At 41.2% G+C, this 16,219-nt stretch overlaps 1 protein-coding gene across 1 annotated transcript in view; it reads right to left on the bottom strand.

Moving 5' to 3' along the window:
- Positions 1-16,219, bottom strand: part of LOC134612809 (stimulated by retinoic acid gene 6 protein-like) — a 218,338-nt gene that overhangs the window by 54,586 nt on the left and 147,533 nt on the right. The window contains exon 10 of the mRNA XM_063457254.1: positions 9-117. Coding sequence (XP_063313324.1) covers positions 9-117 — 109 coding nt within the window. The remainder of the gene's footprint in view (positions 1-8; positions 118-16,219) is intronic.

The following is a 16,219-nucleotide window of genomic DNA, read 5'->3' as shown; positions in this document are numbered from 1 at the left end:
GTACTTACAATGTACATACAGAAGACGGTCAACACTGCTGTGCCAATTATTCTGTTTGGGAATTTAAAACACGGATCCCAGTTGTAGATTTTTCTTGTAAGCCAGTTTTTATGTTTTCTGCAAACACAGATGGCAGTTTTTGTTAGAAACTACAACATACGGAACATATTTTAGACTTTAAATAATGTAATATTCTGTGTGGCAATATACTTGGATCCACGACCAGCTGCCTATAGGTGGGTGCTGTCTGTAATCCATTTTTTAATTTAAAGTCCCTCACTCGATGCCCATTATTTTACATGCCCCACGGCATGGGATCTTTCTAGAGACTGGGCAATGTTTAATAGCTACGCACCCTCCTGCCACGTGGCATATTTGCATTCTATGTTGATGCAACTGAGCAGCAATAGCTGCCAAGTCTCTAGTTTTTTTATTACAGTAAGTAGCCACAAGCGGCAGTATGAGAGGAGGCATGGGGAGGTCTATAACTTCCCAGCAGACAAACAGTTAAAAAAAAAAAAATTAATTCATACCCAGATTTCAATCATGCAAACCAAGACTTTAACAATCCGAGTCCGGATTTCAGCTGTCCAGCAATGTGCAGTACTGCTGAAACCTGGACTATATTCAGGGTAGTTTATTATTTTTTTTTTCAAAACCCGTACATTGCTAAATAGCATGTATATTATGTGGATTTTGTATTCAGAGTTAAGTAAATTACCCTGTTTTTACCCTATATAGATATTATTTGTTTCAAATATTTTTATTGAGTTTTTCAAATATATATATACATATAATGAAATAAACATATCGGCAATACACATTGATAATACATGAGTTTTAACAACGAGTCTACAAAGTTACCAACAATATAACGAAAATAAAAAATAAATAAAACAAATTCAAAAAAAAATCAAAAATAAATAAAATAAAAAAATATTAAAAAGAAACTATACAATCAAATAATTTTGTAAAAATATGTAAAATCATCCTTAAAAAGTAATTTTTTAGTTATTTAATATATCCTATTTACAAAATTAAAGAAAGTTGTTGCAATATTAAAAGTATATATCAGTGGTAGTCAACCTTTTTCTACCTACCGCCCACTAATGCATCTTTCTTGATGGAAACATTTCCTTACCGCCCACCAGTTTTCGCGCAAGTGCAGAATATTTTTTAGAAAGGAGGGTGTTTTAAAAAAATAAATGTACGTACATTTCTTTTTATTTCTACTTAATGCATGTTTATAATGTTTTTAACTTTATAAAGTTCAATAAGAAAACAATAAAGTAAATTGAAATTACCTTTACTAGTGATTAATGAGATCCTTGAGGTTGATGCTGCAAGACTAAATATTTGATATCTGGTTCGATTTTCGTAACGAACAAACAAAGGTCTCCTCTTTCGGTGATATTCAGACGACTTCTCTTCACATAATATGATTTCTCATCTGTGCTTCAGCTCCCCTCCTCTCCCTCCTCAATTCCCCTCCACACCTTTTTTTTTCCTTTTTTCTATTTTTTTTATAACATTCTTTATTTTTCTATTTTTTAACCTTACTTATAGCAATGCCCAGTAGGAAGACTGAGCTAGGCACACACACACACACACAAGACACACATACACACACAAGACACACATACACACACAAGACACACATACACACATGCAAAGACACATACATAAGACACACAAACATACAAAGACACATACACATAACACATACATACAAAGACAAGACACACATACATACACACATACAGACAGACACACACACACACAAGACATACATACAAAGACACACACATACATACGACACACATACATACTGACATAGATTATTTTAAGCAAACAAATATGTTTGAATGACTATCTGTTCCTGTCCAAACCTGAGATGATTAAATTGCGTATACGCAGAAGTAAATTCACACTGACACATGGAGTTCAGGTTAAAAGAACTTCGAGAAAATTTAATGGCATCTGGTTAAAAAGCGGGCTCGCAGACCCTTATAAGAGCAATATTACATCATCATTGAATATCAAGATAACAACAAATAAACATCATTAATTGGTCTATGTGTTAAGTGGTAAGTTAAATGCCCTCCCATCTATATTATTAATTGGCTTAGGGGTTAAGTGGCTAGTGGGGCATCCTCCCATCATGGGATGTCGTCATCTCTGACAGGGAGTGGACATAAAATACAAGCGCCATTCTGTTTAGCACAAGGCTCGCTCGATGGGAGGGGGGATCTGGCAGCCAGCCATTTTGAGTAGTTAGTGCTGTTAGATTCGAGGTCAGGTTCAAGGCTTTTTAGTGAATGGACATTTCATTAGTGCAGTTTCTCATGATCTAACTAGGGCATACAATGTTTCATATTACAGGAACTTGACAATTCTGGTGTTAGTCATATTCTTCTAGAAAATACATTCTCTTTCTAATATTCTAAATGTTGTTAGGAAAATCTGTCATATAATGAAGTTAGATGGAGTTAATGCAGAAATTTAATACAGGTTTTAATAATTCTACAACAGTCCCCCCTATGAAATGTTAGGCACTAAAAAGATAAACTATATATGTTAGTTCCAGAAGACATGTTAGCCCAAAGGCACAAAACCCTATGAAGTAACGGTTCTTAAAGTCTTTTTAGTTCTTCTGAGGGACATCATAAAATAGACAAGCTTACATTACCATATGGACCTGTGTTATCTGGAGTATAGGCACAACAAGTCATGGTGACAGGTAGTATTTTACATACACCCCCCTTCTCAGCTAGAATCATGTCTAAGGCCATTCTGTTCTGGAAGGTCATCTGGGATGTGGCCTGCAACTGTTCGGCCAAGCCCTGGAGGGCATCTCTGGTGTAGTTGACAAAACGTTGTTGGTTGCAATAGATATAATAAATGCAAATCAAAATATTATTATTAGCAGTGACGGTTGGGAAAATGGACTCAAACTTTTCTTTAACTGCAAAATCATCTGGTACCCCCCTTGGCACACCTATGGCACCAATATATACGTATATATATGTGTCAAACTTCCCTTTAGAGGGGTGCTCCTTTTTGTGTTCTGAAGCATGAATGTGGTGTGTCAAGAGTACCTTGTCATGTATTATGTGTATGGACATAATAACCTTGGCTAGGGCACATTTACTTATTCATCATAGTATTAAACCTGTCCCACGCTACATCAGTGTAGGTGGACTCGGATCATTTAGTCAATATTAATATCACCACAAACTCAGGATGGGCAGATAATCCTGAAGAAGCTTGGCGTTTGGATCTCTTTAGCTTCACGAGGTCTCCTTTTGGGGTCCTCGGCTTTCCATCGGTGGCAGGTGGTCAGGCATTATTATGGCCATCAAACACCTACTTGTTGATATCTTTTTGTTTTCTAACAAGTCATTTTTCCTTTAGAGTCAAAGGTTTGTCAAAATCAACAAATGTAACTTCCCATGTTGCAGAGAGAGTCTTGAATCTGGAACAGTGAATCCACTGAGTGATCTCTGCAACTTTCACAATGCACTATTGGGTATATGGTCTTGGTTGTCACATTGATGACCAGCTAGGCTTCTGGTCATCCTGTCAAAATGTCTATTATAACTAGTGCATATTTGAAACCGGCAGCTCTTTGGCACCTGGATATAGTCACTTGGATTCTTGAAAGGGATAGTGAGAGTTAGCTAGGTGCTTAGGATTCTCCTCCTCTTCTGCCTAAGCTGTCCTTGGCACAAATGACACAGGATCGGCAGTAACTGTTGATTAGAGGAGTAATTGTAGGTGCTTCAGAGTATTTAGAGATCAAAGAGTTCATGAGGGTCTTGGATAGGTATAAAACTCCACGGGCCCACTGCCCAGTACATGTTTTTGGGTAAACAGAACTTGAGAGTGTTGGAGTACAGCCCGTCTTCAAGGGTTGCCCCTTTCTGTTTTCCAGCTTTGTATTTCTTCAGGGTCAGCAGCTGCTTGTCATTCTTTCAGGAGCTTGAGATCTGTGGATAGGATCTACATGGTGAGTATAGAAGTTTCTTCAGCGGACACCCTTCTGTCCACTTCCCTTGGTGCACTTGTGGCTTGGTTGGCAGCTTGGTCAGCTGAGTGGTGCTTCTTCTAAATTCAGTTTTCCGTGGGCCTTTACCTTCAGTATGGCCACTTCTTCTGCAGGAGTAGGGCATCCACCAACTTCTTAATAGCCGTGCTATGCTTAACTGGCGTGCCAGTCACTGTGTGAAATCTTCTTGTCTTCCAGTTTGACATTTTGTATGCCACTGAGAAGGCTGTCAATTCGCCGTCTTGAGCAGATGTGGGTGAGGAAAGTGAAGATGCTTGACGTACCTGAACTTCTGTAGCAACAGCAAATCCAGTATGGTACCTTTCCTTTTCATCCGCAAACAGAGTGGAGTCAGGATCTGGCAAAGCTACTGCATGCCCTGTTGAGAGGTGTCTTGTTTTTTCTTTCATCTGTTCAAAGCAACCATGAGGAGCAGTAGAAGAGGTATCCTCACCTATTTCTGTGTGAGATTGGGGGTATTTGTCTTTCTATTTACAGTTCTCTTGCTGACCCCCCTCTTTAGAGAGCTGATATTGATTTTTAGTGTTTCATGTTTTTTGTTCTAATGAGTCAGGTTCCTTTCATGAGATTTCTGGGGACTTAGTGAAGAAAACATGAGGGACAGCCACCTCCCAGTGATGATACACGTGTCTTACTTCCATGGGTATCTGGGTCAGGACCGCACGATTTCCTTGAGAGTGCCCAAAACAGGTCTTTCATGATGAAGTGTACCTCCACCAGTCTGAATAATTTTTCGTAGTGTGGTATTCCCTCCTGGGAAGTGGCGGAAGAGAGGCCGGAGCAACTTTTCTTCAAAATATAATATTGTCAGGTAGAGGCAGAGTTGTCTGTGGGCGGAAATGTCTTAGAGAAGTAAGGTGCTTTGGCTGGATACAGTAGAGAATAGAATTAATATCATGAGGAGCAGGAATTATTAGGACCGGCACTAGAGGTGCCACACCACTGGGGGCTGCCATATTGGATGTGGGCACAACTTGAGCAAGTTGAGGCAGGGTAGGCGTGATCTGGGTAGGGGGTGTGGCAATGGAAGGTACATGGGAAGTGGCAAGTGGCTGAATAGGGCGGAGTTGCATGGTAACGGTAGGAAAATGGCCAGGCCATTTGGGCAGATGCCAGGGCGGGGCACGGGTAGGGCGGAGGAGATGGGTAGGGATTAAGAAGAGAGGAAGCATATAAAGGATATAGATATGGTGGTGGGGAGATGGAGGAATGAGTAGCAGATGGAGCGAGAGGGGGAGAAGGTGGAGTAGGAAGGACGGGAGGAGTAGGAGGAGGAGAAGGTGGAGTAGAGGGAGGAGTTGGAGGAGGAGAAGAGGACAATGTGGAATAGGGAGGAGTAGGAGAAGGAGAAGGAGAAGGTGGAGTAGAGGGAGGAGTAGGAGGAGGAAGGAGGAGTAGGAGGAGGAGAAGGTGGAGTAGGAGAGAGGAGTAGGAGGAGGAGAAGAGGAGAAGGTGGAGCAGAAGGAGGAGAAGGTGGAGTAGAGAGAGGAGTAGGAGGAGGAGAAGAGGAGAAGGTGGAGCAGAAGGAGGAGAAGGTGGAGTAGGGGGGAGTGTAGATGAAGGGGAGGGATCGGTGGAAGGAGTAAGCGGGGGTGGGCAGGTAAGGGAGCAGACAGGTGATGTAGCAGTGGAGGTGGGCAGGGTTGTGGATGGGTTTGAAGGGAGGAAGAGCAGACGGGAGAAATGGGTTGGAGGGGGAGGGTGGTAAAGGAGAGGATGAGGGTGACGAGATCTATAGGACGGATGGGGGGGGGAATAAGGATCCATCAGAATTCAAGACTAGGTAGAAATGAGGAGGCAGGTAGGATTCTCTTCCGCTATGGAGGCTGCAAATAGCCCATGTACAACAACTATTAACTGACCCTATGCTTTCCCTAGAGAAAAATAATAAAAGGCTAACATGCTCATCTGTCTGAACAGGCCTCGAACGCTTCACTCCGTGGGTGTCCCGCAGTGGCTAACCCACTACTTCTCCCACACCAGACTTGTGCCCGTGGAGACAGACGCTATCCCTGACTCTCCGTTCTTTAGTTTATCTATTTATTTCTAACATCTCAAAATATAATTCTTACTTACATCACAAATATACATTATCACAATTTTATGTCTTGCAAAAGGGACAAAACGTATTCTACTCTTCACTGATAATGTATTAAAACATACAAAATAGACAAATAACATTGTCTTCTGCGAAATAAACGAAAAAGATAATGGAAATTTTGTTAAGCTTTTTAAACAGCTATACATTAATTCACCTTTCTTGTTTTCCAGTTTCTGGCTGTTAATGACAATGTACAATGTAATAGAGCAGCAGGAAATGCTAGCAGAATGCTTGGTTGTATAGGGAGAGGTATTAGCAGTAGGAAGAGGGAAGTGCTCATGCCATTGTACAGAACACTGGTGAGACCTCACTTGGAGTACTGTATACAGTACTGGAGACCATATCCTCAGAAGGATATTGATACCTTAGAGAGAGTTCAAAGAAGGGCTACTAAACTGGTTCATGGATTGCAGGATAAAACTTACCAGGAAAGGTTAAAGGATCTTAACATGTATAGCTTGGTGGAAAGACGAGACAGGGGAAATATGATAAAAGCATTTAAATACATAAAGGGAATCAACACAGTAAAAGCGGAGACTATATTTAAAAGAAGAAAAACTACCACAACAAGAGGACATAGTCTTAAATTAGAGGGACAAAGGTTTAAAAATAATATCAGGAAGTATTACTTTACTGAGAGGGTAGTGGATGCATGGAATAGCCTTCCAGCTGAAGTGGTAGAGGTTAACACAGTAAAGGAGTTCAAGCATGCGTGGGATAGGCATAAGGCTATCCCAACTATAAGATAATGCCAGGGACTAATAAAAGTATTTAGAATGCTGGGCAGACTAGATGGGCCGAATGGTTCTTATCTGCCGTCACATTCTATGTTTCTATGTAATGCACTTGCTGCTAGTAACAGATCTGGAATCAATACATTATAATGCCCAAAATCTCGACTTATATGCATATGCAATAATAAAATATCTGGGCTTACGTCAAAAATTATGTTAGTCAGTCTTTAATCTTGGAGGCAAACATTATCCAATAAAGACAGATTGGAACACACTCTTATCCATTTGTTAATAGTTAGGCTTATAATGTTTTCTGGTTCCTTTTTAATTAGATCAAAACATTTTGAGACCAATCTTTAATTGTATTACCATTTGTTCAAGAAATCTTTGTTTATTAGAAATTTCTTTTAGTAAATATTCTTTAAGATAACCCTTTTTCCAGCATGTTATCAATTTTGGTACACAAAGTTAAAACACATTTGTTACTTACACGTGAATCGGTATATATATATATATATATATATATATATATATATATATTAACCATCACTTGTCACAGACACTTTTCTGATATAGGGAAACAAATAGCAGGATTATTTTAGTAATTGTAACTTTCCTGTTCATAATATGTGGGATTCAAGGAAAACAGCATGTCTTAAGATAGGATGAGTATGATAGGAGTAGGTCTTATGATCCAGGCAGCCATGACAGAGGCAGGGCAGGAAGTGACACGATATAAGGGCGGAAATGACTTCACTGATATGGTAAGGGCAGAAGTAAGGGCAGAAGTGACATCAGTGGTATGGTAATTAGGTGGAGGTCACGGACTGGCTGTGCCAACCTCCTTTTGTACTAGGCTGACGTATTTTCTTTTAGGGCGTTTCAACATTACACTATATTATAGCTTAATAAAATAAATCAGAGAAGCAACATTCTGTTCAGCAAAATGAAATACTAAACTATGGACAGACTTGACGGATTAAATAAGACAGTTGTGAATATTATACATTTAACAGCCCGTAAAGCTGTCTCTACAAAACATGTACTTCAAGATAACATGATGCAAAATAAACTCACGGAATGCAACCAATCTTCCCCATCATTAATTCCATTTCTAATTCTTATAGGTAGCTATGAATAACTTTCACTGAAGAGACAAATCTGAATCGCAAGCATGTCTCCCCTCCCTCCTCCCCCCCTCGCGTCTCACAGAAGGCAAGGAGGGAGGGGCGGGGGAAGAGGGGGAGAGGAACAAGAGAGAGAGACTGCAAGCATGAATCTCTTTAACCATGTCAGCGCTGGAAGGACAGTTACGTTACAGTTATTGCAAGCAAAGGGACACAAAAAAAACACAACAAATCACTCCTGATCCAGTCAGGTCAATCATAATATAGTAATAATCTCAGTGAAACTCAATACAAAACCTCAACCCTCTACTAGGGTGGTCCTCTACCATCTAATGGCTAACACAAAATACAAAAACCCCACAGCATTTAAGATTGGGATAGGGTGGGGACCAGGGATGGTGACCGTGGTCAGCTACATTTTGGTAATTACTGACGGGATGATGGGAGTGGTCACCTCCCGGACATAATAAAGTAATAATAGGGCGCTGGCTGGGAGAACTTCCCAGTAACACAATTATTATGATATACATACATTCTTAACCCTTTGTGATCAATTTCTTCCTCAACCCAACCTTCCTGCTGTATAGCTCTTGCTACTCTGTACCAGGCTTCTGCTGTACGAAGCAAACCATTATCTGTAAACTTGCCTTTCTTCTCTGTCAGTAATCTGCGCCAGCTCTCTGGCTGTAATCTACCACATGAAGGTACAGCAATTCTACACACTTTAGCAATCTTTTCAACTCCTTTAACCATCTCTTCACCCTCTCTGTCTTCAACTAGATCACACGCTAACCAGCCCTTACTGGGCTTATCTAACCCCTGACCCATTCCCCCTATAAAAGGCGTCCCAGATATAGAGGAAGAAATGAAACAGAGGGTCTACAATGCTCGACTGCCACGTGAGGGGTGGGTCCCTACGTGCGTCTTCCCAAAACGTAGACTAGTCACTTATTCCGCCTACCCGAGGTAGCCACGGATTGGAGCGAGGTGAGAAGTGTGTGACCAATCACTTCTCTCACAAGAGAAATAGGAGGGGAAAGTGTAAATAACACAGGAAGTAGAGTAAAAGTAAAAAGTGAAAGTATAGACAGACACAGGAGTTTGAATGACTCCCAATTAAGACAACAATTCAATTGAAATACAGTGCATGCATCACAGTTCAAATAAATTAAATAGTAGTCCCTTTCCTTTACTCATGTGGCCAAAGCCACCTCCCTCAACCTCGTAGTGTCCCCGCTCGGAGAACGACTTCCTCAAGTCTCACTACCAGCGGCCACAGGAAACAGCAACCATCTCCGACCCGAATCCTGTATAGCCTCCCTTGTTAAAAGTGGACCGATAAACGTGACCACCACTTCCCACACTCCCGTAGTGCCCCTACGGACCCACCCGTAAGTCCCACTACCACGTGGTGCTGGAGACAGCAATGCCTGCTAGAATCCACCCGCCACAAATAAAATTGGAATGCCACCAGCCACAGCGCTCGAGGCTGGAGGATACCACCTCTCTGCAAGCAGAGCAATGTGCACAATGAGGCTAGCTAGGCTATCAAAGTGACACCATGGGGAATCCCCAGGAAGCAGTGAGTCTACACCCTTCCACAGACTCCCCCCACCTCTTTTTCCTTACTGCCGCAGCTACCCGGCACCTAAAAGAGGTAAACAGGCAAAAGAAGACCCCCAGGAAAACTTCCACAGGTCCACCCCCCTTTATCCTTACAGCCACAGCCACGTGCCTCCTAAAAGGGGTAAACAGGCAACAGAGGACCCCCAGGAAAACTTCCACAGGTCCACCCCCCTTTTTCCTTACAGCCACAGCCACGTGGCTCCTAAAAGGGGTAAACAGGCAACAGAGGACCCCCAGGAAAACTTCCACAGGTCCACCCCCCTTTTTCCTTACAGCCACAGCCACATGGCTCCTAAAAGGGGTAAACAGGCAATAGAGGACCCCCAGGAAAACTTCCACAGGTCCACCCCCCTTTTTCCTTAAAGCCACAGCCACATGGCTCCTAAAAGGGGTAAACAGGCATTCACTCTACCCGGGCACTAAGCTAAAAACAAAACAAGGCAAACACACCCAGGCAACAGATAGTCAAAATGCAGGTAAAATAGGTATTTAACAAATAAGGTATAGGTTCTCTGGGCAAGATATTACCTGTCTTTGATGTCCTCTTGGCAGCCAATCACAGACACTGGGACAGCTAAATCTCAGGGAAAAGGAACATACCGGCCAAGGTGCTGCAGCAGACTCTACCGTGTATTCAGAGGTGATCAATCTCCTTCCTTCCCCCAGGATTCATCCACCCAGCATCTTCTTTGGACGGCTGCCAGATAGGTCATAACCCAGAGCTCCACGTTGGATGCGCCAAATTGACATAGATTATTTTAAGCAAACAAATATGTTTGAATGACTATCTGTTCCTGTCCAAATCTGAGATGATTAAATTGCGTATACGCAGAAGTAAATTCACACTGACACATGGAGTTCAGGTTAAAAGAACTTCGAGAAAATTTAATGGCATCTGGTTAAAAAGCGGGCTCGCAGACCCTTATAAGAGCAATATTACATCATCATTGAATATCAAGATAACAACAAATAAACATCATTAATTGGTCTATGTGTTAAGTGGTAAGTTAAATGCCCTCCCATCTATATTATTAATTGGCTTAAGGGTTAAGTGGCTAGTGGGGCATCCTCCCATCATGGGATGTCATCATCTCTGACAGGGAGTGGACATAAAATACAAGCGCCATTCTGTTTAGCACGAGGCTCGCTCGATGGGAGGGGGGATCTGGCAGCCAGCCATTTTGAGTAGTTAGTGCTGTTAGATTCGAAGTCAGGTTCAAGGCTTTTTAGTGAATGGACATTTCATTAGTGCAGTTTCTCATGATCTAACTAGGGCATACAATGTTTCATATTACAGGAAATTGACAATTCCGGTGTTAGTCATATTCTTCTAGAAAATACATTCTCTTTCTAATATTCTAAATGTTGTTAGGAAAATCTGTCATATAATGAAGTTATATGGAGTTAATGCAGAAATTTAATACAGGTTTTAATAATTCTACAACAATACAAAGACACATATACACACATACATACAGGCACATACATACAAGACATACATACAAAGACACACACGCACACAAGACATACATACAAACACACGGACAAACACACACAAAATATTTTAGTCACCCTCCTGTATCCTACCTTTTAGGTGCAGGAGGGTGACTTTCCCTGGGGTCCAGTGGTGGCTCAGGTGGATGGGAGTTCAGAGTTCCCACTTTGACTCCCACTGCTTCCTCCCACGCGGTCTGTGTGTTAGCTGGGAGGAGTGATGTGCGGTCACTTCCTCCCAGCTCTGTGTGATGTAATCACAGGGGGCCCGGTCGCGCTGTTAAAGCGCCCAGCGCTGACCGGGCCCCCTTACAATCCACATCAATCGGGTGGCCCTATGGACCCCTTGGACGGCGGCCCCGGCAGTTTGCCACGCGGGCCAGGGCTACAAATGGTGATGGCGGTACCCGGTCGCAGGGGTACTGCTGGCTCGCACCCGCCCTCCTGCCCACCTAATCTCTGAAATTGAAGAAATCCCTACTGCCCACCTGGAATCCTGAAGCGCCCACTAATGGGTGGTAGGGACCAGGTTGACGACCCATCGTATATATTTACATAGTTCGGTTAAATGAGTATTGTATTTGCTTCAGACATGCATTTCATTCTTGTCTTAATATAATAATATTTTCTGGGTATGCGCGGTAGATTAATGCGTGATGTTTATTATCTAGAATGGAGTATAAAATCTCTTTAACATCTAGCAAGTCACTAGTTTTCCAATATCTGGTGATGGTTGTAGTTGAGCTAACATCATTTTTTTGTATTTTGGAAGGTGATTTGGAATTCTTTTAAATTGACAAATTTCGGGGGTCAACTGGGGTATTGAATCTGTGATTGTATATATTAATTTGTGGACTGATTTCCAATGTGAGCCCACCTTGGGACACGTCCACAGTATGTGATACAATGAGCCCACTTGTCCATACCCCCTCCAACATTTATCCAAATTAATTAAAATTTATGTAATCTAGAGGGGGTGAGATACCAATGCTGAATTATTTTGTAGTGGGACTCTAAATGCACCACACACTGTGTAATACCCTCAGTGCCGCCACACATGCAAACCAGTTTGTATTATCCAAATCTTTTTTTAAATCTTTTTCCCAAGCAAACATTGAATCAAGTTTTTTGGTTGTTATTTTCTATTAAATATGAATAGCAAATTGAAATGGTTCTCTGTTTGCTAGGATCTGAATTGTAATTCTGTGTGTCTGTGACCTGTCTGCGTGTTTAGGTTCCCTTGGTAAACGTGACAAAATTTAATTGCATTTGCAGCATTAGTGGCATGGTAATATTGTGTAAAATCCGGTAAACCCATACCTCCTCCAATTCTAGGTTTTTGCAATACAAATAACTTGATTCTTGACGGTTTCCTATTCCAAATGAATTTCAAAAGAGCAGAGTGAATTTTTCTAAAGAAAGATAGGGGAATGGATAGAGGAATGGCTCTAATAAAGTATAGACTTTTTGGTAGTATATTCATTTTGACCAAATTTATTCTTCCAAACCATGAGATTTCTAAACTACACCATCTTTCTAAGTCATCCCTAAATGCGGGCCAGACTTTACCTAGCTTATTTGCATGCATTCTAGACAGATTCTTGCATAGATTGGTACCCAAATATGTAATATATGAATCTCTCCAATCAAAGTCAAAATCTTTTTTAACCCCTTAAGGACCAAACTTCTGGAATAAAAGGGAATCATGACATGTCATGTGTCCTTAAGGGGTTAAAATGTCCGATTCATACCATGGTATAAAAAATGGAAGAGCTTGAGTTTTGTTAGTCTTTAATTGGTAATACGAAATTTTGCAAAAATTCTTGCAAGATAGACATTAGCTGTTTAATTGAGGGCAAATATAGCATAATGTCATCTGCAAATAGACCAAGTTTATGTTCTTTGTCTCCAATTAAAATGCCCTTAATCTCTTTATTTTTTCTGATAGCCTCAGCCAAAGGCTCTATTGCCAAAAAAATAAAAGAGGTGACAATGGGCAACCCTGTCTTGTTCCATTTGATAGTTTAAAGTTTATAGAAATGAACCTGTAGCTGAAACTCTGGCTGTTGGGGTACTATTATATGCAAACATAGCCCTGATGAAAGATTCTGGGATATTAAATCTCGACATAACCTCCCTCAAAAAAGCCCAATGAATTCTGGCAAATGCCTTTTCCACATCCAAAGTGAGGAGCACAAGGTGTTGGGTTTAATACAATCTGATGTATTAGATAAATGAAACGTCTTTTACTATCCGGGGCCTGGCGGTTTAGAACAAAGCCCACCTGATCATAATTAATTAATGAAGGGGGAATTTCAACCAAATGAATGGCCAATATTTTTGAATACATTTTTGTGTTATTATATATTAATGAGATTGGGCAAAAAATTTGGACAAAGGTTAGGTGTTTTACCAGGTTTAGGCAGTGTTATAATTTGTGCATTTGAAGCTTCCTCCGACATTACACCTGTGGACGAATATTGATTACATCATTAAGTTAAATGAGGTGTCAATATACCAGAGAAAGACTTGTAATAACACATATTAAATCCATCAGGTCCCAGAGCTTTGCCAGTTGGTATGCAAAACTTCAGTTTGAGAAATTGGGGAATTTAGAATATCTAATTTGTCAGATGTAATTTGCTTCAATTGGACTTTATCCAGAAATGAAGTACTTTTTTTCTGATGTGGGTTGAACGATGTCAGGATTTAATGCCAAATTATATCATTTTTTATAAGATTCAGCAAATGTATTGCTGATTTTAATAGGATGCATTATTTTAAGACCATCATCAGTGATGGGTGTTCAATTCTGGATTGGTAAAGCTTATGTCTTAATTTAGAGGCCAACAAAGAAGAGGCCTTGTTGCCCTTTGAAAAAAATATTTTATAAATATGAATAAATATAAATATAAAAATAAATATAAATATGAATAAAATAAAATATGCTCTAGTTGAATTTTATTAATTTTAACTTTTATAGATTTTTTAAAAATAGATTTTATAGATTTTTGCAGCAAGCGACGAAGAAGGTTTAATTGTGTTACTCTGATTTGTGATACTGTGATACTCTGAGATATTTGCTAATTTGTTTATGGTTTTTTGTTCTAATTTTTGTTTTAAATATGAAGCCCTCTGTATGAAATGTCCTCCTAATACAACTTTGTGGGCATTCCATATTGAATCTTGTGATACTTTTGATTCCAGATTTTTATAAAAATAATTTATTATAGTGTTTTTGGCAAGCTCTCCATTTTCTTTTTTAGTGATTAAATGATCACCTAGTCTCCATTGTTTATTTGGCTCTAGCTGAAAAGACTCCTCTAAATGTAATGTAATTGGGGCATGGTCAGACCAATTAATATCTAAAATATTTAATAAATTATATAGTGAATATTTTGTTCATCTATCAAGAATCTGTCTATTCGTGAATACGTTATAGATAGTGGAATGATAAGTGTAGTCTTTATCACTTTCGTGTTGGATTTTCCAAATATCGAACAACCCATGAGAAAAAAGAAGATTAGAGCATTGGGAAGCTAATTTTTCGTTACTATCTCACCACTGTGCTTTGGAGGAGTCTGGTTGCCCGCCTGCTGCCTTTAGACTATGGCCCCATGTTAAAACGCTTGATTTTCCCCTGCAAAGACACGAAATCCGGGTCATTCGGTGCTTGCCCTGTTTGAGCGGTGATACCCCAGATAGCTATGCCATGGAGCCCATTCATATAATGAAAGACTATGGGAAAGACTTTGGCTCCATGGCCATTGAACTGTATGTGTGTGATCAGAGCGCCATTCAGTAATTGTCAGGATCGGGACAGGGATCCAACACGCAGAGTACAAACAGTAGCCAGATACGTATACCGGACCTTAGAATGGCCGGACTAACGTAAGTAGTACAGTATAGAATGGTCAAAGACAAGCCGAGGTCGAGGGTAACAGAAGACAGGTAAGCGAGAGACAAGCCGAATCAAGGGTAACAGAGATAAGCAGAGTAAGGTAAACAAGCCGGGTCAAAACCAAAAGGGATAATAGAATACACAAGCACTGAGTGACTAGAACAAGCTAGAACCACGACAGGGCAATGAGCTAATGAAAGAAGCTCTGTTAAATACCCTGTTCAGAGCAGTAACCACGCCTCCAAGGCGTCCTGATTGGTCCTGCAGCAATTGACTGACAGGTCGTTCAGGGGGAGTGTCCTGATGACTACTTCCTGCCTAGATGCTGTAAAAGGCAGTCACTCCCTCGCGGCCGGCCTAGCATGACCGGATAGACCGCGGGGAAGGGAGCCATCAGACCGTCTGGATGGAGGAACAGCTAAGTCTCTACCTCTTTCGGAGGTAGAGACCACAGGTACCCTGACAGTACCCCCCCTCTCAGATACGCCCACCGGGCGGAATGAACCGGGACGAGATGGGAAGCGAGAGTGATACGCCCTGCGGAGACGGGGAGCATGAACATCCTCCTGAGGTACCAAACTCCTCTCCTCAGGACCATATCCCTTCCAATCAACCAGATATTGTACTCTCCCCCGGGAGATTCGAGAATCAATAATAGAGTTAACCTCATACTCCTCCTGACCCTCCACCTGAACGGAGCGAGGAGGGGCTATTGTGGAGGAAAATCTGTTACATATGAGTGGTTTCAGCAATGAAACGTGAAACGAGTTCGGGATGCGTAAGGTATTAGGAAAAGCTAAACGATACGCAACTGGATTGATACGGGTCAGCACCCTGTAGGGTCCAATATAACGAGGAGCGAACTTCATGGAGGGCACTTTTAAACGGATGTTCCTCGTGCTCAGCCATACCCTATCACCTGGAACAAAGACCGGAGCCGCCCTTCTACGTTTATCAGCGTGTTTCTTGACCAACATAGAGTTGTGCACAAGGATTTGTCGAGTTTGATCCCACAACTTCCTCAAATTGGCAACATGAACATCAACCGACGGCACCCCCTGGGAAGGAGAATCCGAAGGAAGAATAGACGGATGAAAACCATAATTCATGAAGAAGGGGCTTGAATGAGTAGAATCGCAAACGAGATTGTTGTGTGCAAACTCCGCC

This window comes from Pelobates fuscus, chromosome 5 (genome assembly GCF_036172605.1).
Source record: "Pelobates fuscus isolate aPelFus1 chromosome 5, aPelFus1.pri, whole genome shotgun sequence".
Classification (NCBI taxonomy): domain Eukaryota; kingdom Metazoa; phylum Chordata; class Amphibia; order Anura; family Pelobatidae; genus Pelobates; species Pelobates fuscus.
Note: the sequence above shows the minus strand (reverse complement) of the source record. Positions and strands in the feature narration are given on the sequence as shown.